At 72.8% G+C, this 6,488-nt stretch overlaps 1 protein-coding gene across 5 annotated transcripts; it reads left to right on the forward strand.

Annotated features, from left to right (window-relative positions):
• The first annotated feature begins 159 nt into the window (after positions 1–159).
• RGS11 (regulator of G protein signaling 11) lies at positions 160–5,436 on the forward strand. Of its 5 annotated transcripts, none has more exons than XM_075514845.1 (17): positions 160–259; positions 991–1,087; positions 1,443–1,493; positions 1,559–1,686; positions 1,791–1,842; positions 1,926–1,984; positions 2,143–2,219; positions 2,337–2,418; positions 2,584–2,652; positions 3,326–3,355; positions 3,440–3,501; positions 3,751–3,864; positions 3,999–4,114; positions 4,467–4,554; positions 4,668–4,806; positions 4,876–4,958; positions 5,030–5,436. In XM_075514845.1, exons 1-17 carry the CDS (start codon positions 242–244, stop codon positions 5,154–5,156), a joined length of 1,392 nt encoding a protein of 463 aa, XP_075370960.1. In that variant the 5' UTR covers positions 160–241; the 3' UTR covers positions 5,157–5,436. The 5 variants fall into 5 exon arrangements, with proteins under 5 accessions (XP_075370960.1, XP_075370962.1, XP_075370961.1 ...); XM_075514847.1 differs by having other exon boundaries at positions 4,900–4,958; XM_075514846.1 differs by having other exon boundaries at positions 1,580–1,686.
• Positions 5,437–6,488: the final 1,052 nt, after the last annotated feature.

Raw genomic sequence — 6,488 nt, forward strand, 5'->3', positions numbered from 1 at the left:
AGCCGCGGCGCGGGGTGCGGGGGGCCGGGGCCGCGGGCAGGGCGGGGGCCGGTCCCGGGCACCCGGGGCCGGGGCGGCGGCGCAGACCGCGAAGGGGCGCGGGGGGCGGGGCCGGGAGGGGCGGGGCGGGGGCGTGGTCGGGCGGGGCCGGGGCGGGGCCGGGCGGCGAGGCGCGGCGCGGCGCGGGGCGCGCACCCGCGATGACCATCGGCGGCCCCGCGGCCGGCACCCCCGCCTCCAGATGCCCTGTCTGCGCAAGGTGAGCCGCCACCGGCCCCGGCCCCGGCCCCGGCCCCACGGGGAGCGGGCACCGCGGGGACCGGGCGCTGGCACCGTGGGGAGCGGCTACCGAGGGGACCGCGCGCTGGGACCGTGGGGACTGGACACCGGCACCGTGGGGACCGGGCGCCGCGGGGACCGGGCGCTGGGACCGTGGGGGGGACCGGGCACCGGCACTGCACTGGGCAAGGCGGGCATCGGGGACAGGGCACCGGGCGCCGCCGGCGGCACGGGCGTCAGGATGGCCGGGCAGCGGGTACCAGCACCAGCCCGTGTACCGCGGGACAGCGGGCACCACCCCGGCCCCGGCACCGCCACGGGGCACCGGCCACCGCCCCACGCGGGGACACCCACGGGCAGCGCCCCGGAGCTACGTGCTCAGCCCCTGCCCCCCGGCCCGGGGTGCTGCCACAGCCCCGGCAGACCTCGCTCCCCAAAACCGGGGCTCCCCGGCCAAGGGATGCCCGGAGGCCGGGTGCCTGCACCTCCGGCATCGCACGCTCACCCGGCTGCTGGGTGCCCCAGGTCCGGCTGTGGAGTGCCAGGCTGTCCCCAGAGTGGGCACAGGGTGCCCTGGGTCCGGCTGCGGGGTGCCAGGCTGTCCCCGAAATGGGCACAGGGTGCCCTGGGTCAGGGCGGGGGGAGCCAGGCTGTGCCCAGGCCCGGTGCCCCTGGCTGGGGGGCTGAGCCTGGCGGGCGCTTGCCCGGCAGATGGAGCGGATGATCGTCAGCATGCAGGACCCCGACATGGGCGTCAAGATGAGGAACCAGCGCCTGCTCATCACTGTCATCCCGCACGCCATGACAGGTGGGTCCCCACGGCGGGGTGCCCCGTGAGGCGCGTGGGGTGGGGGAGGCGTGTGGGTGCTCTCCGGGTGGCCCTGGCGCTGCACCCAGCACCCAGCCCCGTGGCATCCCGTGCCGTTCGCCTCCCCGCACCCGCGGGTGCTCAGAGCTGCAGCTGGGATCAATTATGCATCGGCTGAGCAGGGCGGGCGCTCGCTGGGGCGGGCAGCCCAGCACGTCCTTGGCAGGGCCCCCGTCACCCTGTGTGACCCCCTCGGCATCCGCCGTGCCGTGCCGTGGTGCCCCAGCCCAGGAACCTCCCCGTGCCCGGTCCGGGGGACCCCATCGCACCCTGCTAATGCTCCTTCGGTCCCCAGGGAATGACATCGTGGAGTGGCTCATCCAGAAGTACGGCATCTCTGAGGAGGGTGAGTGCCCCGGCACGGGTGGCCGGCACCGTGGGGACGACCGGGACTGCCGAGCCCCTGTGCAGTCCCCGCTCCCGCTCCCCCAGAGTCGCTGCACCTCGGCAACCTCATCGTGAAGCACGGCTACATCTACCCCCTCAAAGACCCCCGCAGCCTGGTGCTGCGGGCGGACGAGTCGCCCTACCGCTTCCAGGTATGGCCCCACCAGCGGTGCGGGTGCTGCTGCAGCCTCGGGGCTCCCCCAGCTCAGCACCACGGCACCCCACAGCTCCTCAGCCTCTTCCCTCCCCCCCGCAGACCCCCTATTTCTGGACCAGCACCAAGTGGCCGGCCACGGAGCTGGACTATGGTAGGTGCCACTGTGCCACCAGCGCCGGCACGGGCTGCGGCCCCTTCCCAGCTCCCCCTGAGGTGCCCCCACTCCTCTTGCAGCCATTTACCTGGCCAAGAAGAACATCCGCAAGCAGGGCGACCTGATCGAGCACGAGAAGGTGAACGGTGCCCTCCTCACCCGTGGTGAGCTGGGGGGTCACCCGCGGGGTGGCACCGGCTCTGCCTGCGCTGGAGCGGCGACGGGACCCAGAGCCAGGCGAGGGGATGGGTGTCGCACCGTGCCCACGGGGGTGACGCCGCCGCTGCTGTTCCCCAGGACAACTACAACCTCCTGCACAAGCGGATCAACCACACGTGGGACTTCGTAGTGATGCAGGCGCGGGAGCAGCTCCGGTGAGTGCGGGCACGGCCTGGCACCGCTGCACCCCAGGGAGCCACTGGGGACAGAGCACCCTCGGGTGCTGGGGCAGGCAGGGTGCCAGTGCCTCCCCGCTGCCTTTGCACGGGCAGGGCGGCCAAGCAGCGGCGGAAGGGTGACCGTATCGTCATCGACTGCCAGGAGCAGGCGTACTGGCTCGTCAACCGGCCCCCGGTGAGGACAGGCTGGGGGGGGGCAAGGGGTGCCGGCCTGGCGGGTGCAGCCCTGGGCAGGCAGGGAGGGCCAGGGCGCCGGCACCACGCATGGCCCCGGCCCGGGGAGCGGGGCTGGGGGGCGCGGGGGGTCCCGCCAGCCCCCGGCGCAATGCTCTCGTTGCAGCCGGGAGCCCCCAATGTGCTGGAGCAGGGCCCCGCACGCAGGAACTGCCACACCACCCGTGTCCAGCTGGTGAGTGGGGGGGCGGGCACCCCCGAGGCTGCCGGCGGGCACGGGGCACAGCCGCCCACGTGTGCCAGGGTGCTGAGCCGCCCCAGTGGGTGCCTGGCCGTCCCACCCCGGGCTGCGCCCACATCTGGGGGGGCCAGCTCTGCTAACAGCCACGTGTCCAGCCTGTCCCCCTGCCCAGCTGAGCCGGGGCGGGGGGAGGCAGTGCGTGTCCGTGTGTTTGCCCGTGCACCCACCAGCACCCCTAATCCCTGTGGGGCAGCCGCGCTGCCGGGAGTCCTGGCACCCTGGGGCGCCCGCAGCCACTGCCGGGCCCTGCCCCGTGTTGTGACCCCACTAACGCTGCCCCAGCCCCCCGCCCGTCCTCACTAACCACCTCCTTTCTCTTCTCTGCGCCGTGTGCCGTGTCCTCTGTCCACGTAAGTGTCACTAACCAGGGCCGGTGCCACGCTGGGGCGGGGGGGTGGATGCTGGGGTTCACCCCATGGGCTGTGCCGGCTGAGCCAGGAGGGGGGTGGGGATGAGGCTGGAGGCCACAGGGATGGGCCACGGGGTGCCGGGGTGAGGCGGGGGTCTGGATGCCTGGGTCCTTGCCCAGGGTGGTGCTGGGCAGGGCTGGTGGGCACGATGTCCTGGCCCTGCCATGCCCTCACCCAGACCCACACGTCTCTTGCAGACCAAGAACATGGATTACTACAAGCGGGAGGTGAGGGGGGCGACGGGCGGGGGCGGCTCCTGGGGGGCACGGGCTGCCGGGCACCCCTGACATCTCCCCCGTGGCCGGCCCCAGATCGAGTACTGCAGGAAGGCCATGGCCAGGACCAGGGTGAAGTCCTCCATCTGCCTCGAGGGGTGAGTGGCCGGCGGCTGCCCTGCCTGCGGGCAGGCTCCCCGTCGGGGCAACAGGGGCACCGGCATCCCTGTGGCCGGCTGCTGGCACCGCAGCACCCGTGCTGCCGTCACCCTTGGCGGGGAGCGGAGCCGAGGCTCCGTGGTCATCGCAGAGCCGGAGCACGTCCCCGCCGTGTCCCCGAGGTGGCCGGGGCTGGTGGCAGCGGTGGGACAGTGGCCCTGGCCACCTCCAGCCGCCGCTCCTGGCAGGTACATCAAGTTCAATGAGCAGTACGTGCCCCACGACCCCATCATGTCCGGCTGCCTGCCCAGCAACCCCTGGATCACAGACGACACCACGTACTGGGCCATGAACGCCCCCACGTAAGCACCCACGCGGGGGCTGCCAGCCCCTGGCTCCCCCCCCCCCAACACCCCAACCCGCCGGACAGGGTGCGGGGTCGTGCAGGCACCCATGGGCTGCCCGCTGCCAGCCCCGACGCCGGTGTCACCTGCAGGGTGCCGACCCCCACAAAGCTGCGTGTGGAGCGCTGGGGCTTCAACTTCAGCGAGCTCCTCGCCGACCCCCTGGGTCGGGCGCAGCTCCTTGACTTCCTCAAGAAGGAGTTCAGCGGTGAGCGGCCCCATCCCAGCACCCCCAAACCCCTCATCCCATCCCGGCACCCCCAGACCCACCGCCATGTCCCAGTCCTGCCTAACCCACTGCCCCATCCTGGCATCCCCGAACCCACCACCACATCCCAGCACCTCTTGAGCAACCTATCCTGGCAGCCCCTGACCCACCACCACGTCCTTGCACCCCCTGACCCGCTGCCATGTCCCAGCACACCTGGACCCACCACCCCACGTTGCAGCAGCTGGCTCCGCCCCGGGGGGGTTGGCCCCACAGTCGGCTGGGCCCTGGACCCAGCAGTGATGGCCTGGGGGCCACGTCCCCATCCCCAACACCGTGTCCCCCTCCCCAGCCGAGAACCTGAGCTTCTGGGAGGCGTGCGAGGAACTGCGCTACGGGGAACAGTCCCGCATCCCCGAGATCGTGGACTCCATCTACCAGTGAGTGCCGGCGGGGCGAGGGTTCGGGGGGTGAGGGTTTGGGGGGGCCAGGCCATCGCAGTGCCACGTCCCACTGCGGGGCCGGGCGCTCACCGCCGGCTGCGCTTCCCCAGGCAGTTCCTGGCCCCCGGGGCCACGCGCTGGGTGAACATCGACAGCAAGACCATGGAGCGGACGCTGGAGGGCATCAAGACGCCCCACCGCTACGTGATGGATGACGCCCAGATGCACATCTACATGCTGATGAAGAAGGTGGGCGAGGGCAGGGCTGGGCAGGGCAGGGCAGGGTTGGGCAGGAGCCTGACACCTCTGCTCACCCAGGACTCCTACCCGCGGTTCCTCAAGTCGGAGCTCTACAGGAACCTCCTGGCCGAGGCAGTCATCCCGCCGGAGACCAAGAAGCGGTGAGGGCAGGGGCCGGCACCCCGGGGCGCTGGGCCGGTCCCCGCTGGCGCTGACTCCGCTCTGCCCGCAGCGTCTTCCCCTTCATGCGCAAGCAACGGCACTCCAGCCCCAGCCCGGCCCTGCTCCTGCCGGCGGGCGACACCGAGGAGAGGAGCAGGGGCCCCGCGGCTGCCCCCGTCCCCGAGGAGGAGAGCTGAGGGCCCCAGCCCCTGCCAACGTGGGAGCCCCCTGGCCCGGCACCCTCCGGCTCGGCCGCAGCCCCCCCGCCCAGCACGCCCGGCCCCGCCGCAGGCCCCTGCGGGCAGTAGCACTGAAGGAGAGAAGCCATACGCCCCCCGGCAGCCCCCCCCCGGGCCAGGCTGGCCGCGCCGCAGCCCCCGCTCGCGTCCCTGCACCCTCCTCTCTCTCGGGGAGCCCGCACCCAGCCGGCCCGGTGCGGGGTCACCCCCTCCGGGCACGAGCCGTGAAGACAATAAAGCCCCCGTGGGGAAACGCTGCGGCTCCCGTGGTTTTCGGGGAGGGGTGACCAGGGAGGTGGCTGCAGGGCGGGGGGTGCACACGGTGGCCGGCACCCCTCCCGGCTGGACTGCTGTCCTCCTGGGCTGGCAGCAACCTCTGCCCCTGCCTGCAGCTCCCAGCAGGGGCGCGGACCCCCGGCGGGGGGGGGGGGGGCCGGCACCCCCAGGCACGTGTGCCCATGGCACAGCCACCACCCGCGGCTCTGCTTGCTCCGAGGGGCAAAACCAGACCCCGCTGGCAGCCCCAGCTGCCCTCCTGGCACGGCCAAGCTGGCGCTCGGGGCACGCGGCCCCCCGCAGCCCCCGGTGCACCCACGTCAGCGCCCAGGGAGGACAGAAAGGCCTTTCGAGCTGGGCCAGAGCTGCCTCTGGCCAGCAAATCCAGGCTGCAAGGGCCCCGCGGGCTGCCAGCGGCACGCAGGGAGCGGGGCTGGCAGCTGAGCCGCTCTCCCTGCCCACGGCCTGTTAATCCGAGCAGAGGCCGAGGATCTGGCGGCAGGATTATTCTCTTCCCTGGAGCCAGGCCCCAGCTGCAGGGGATTAACGCTGGTGGTTATATAAAGGAGAGGGGGGGCTGGTGCCCGCCAGCGCTCGGCCTCGGACCCCAGCCCACCCCGCGCGCACCCAGGGACCCGCGCAGTGGAGCAGGCTGGGGACATCCCCGGCCCGTGAACGACCCGGCGGTGCCAGCTCGCACCCCGGCCGACAAACGGTGTGGACGCTCGGGATCGCGGCATCCTTCCCTGCCGCAAAGCTCGGGACCCCCGGCACGGAGCAGGGGGTATTTCTCAGCTCAGTGCTGGGGCAGACAGAGGGGCCTTGGGGCAGGGGAAGCTGCAGGAGCCTCGGTCACAGGATGGAGCTTGGGACCTCGGCACTGGCAGCCACCGGGCAGCGACAGATGGTCCCACGCTGCAGGAGACACCGCCTGCCACGCGGCTCCCTCCGGCTTGATCCAAATCCAAGCCCCGGCGTGAGATTTTCATGCTGATGGACCGCAGCAGGAATCTG

Source organism: Mycteria americana, chromosome 12 (assembly GCF_035582795.1).
Source record: "Mycteria americana isolate JAX WOST 10 ecotype Jacksonville Zoo and Gardens chromosome 12, USCA_MyAme_1.0, whole genome shotgun sequence".
NCBI lineage: Eukaryota > Metazoa > Chordata > Aves > Ciconiiformes > Ciconiidae > Mycteria > Mycteria americana.

Coding starts and splice junctions, on each gene's coding strand:
- RGS11 (XM_075514845.1), top strand. Junction 2,653..3,325: donor ACACCACCCGTGTCCAGCTG/GTGAGTGGGGGG, acceptor CGTCTCTTGCAG/ACCAAGAACATGGATTACTA. Junction 3,356..3,439: donor TGGATTACTACAAGCGGGAG/GTGAGGGGGGCG, acceptor GGCCGGCCCCAG/ATCGAGTACTGCAGGAAGGC.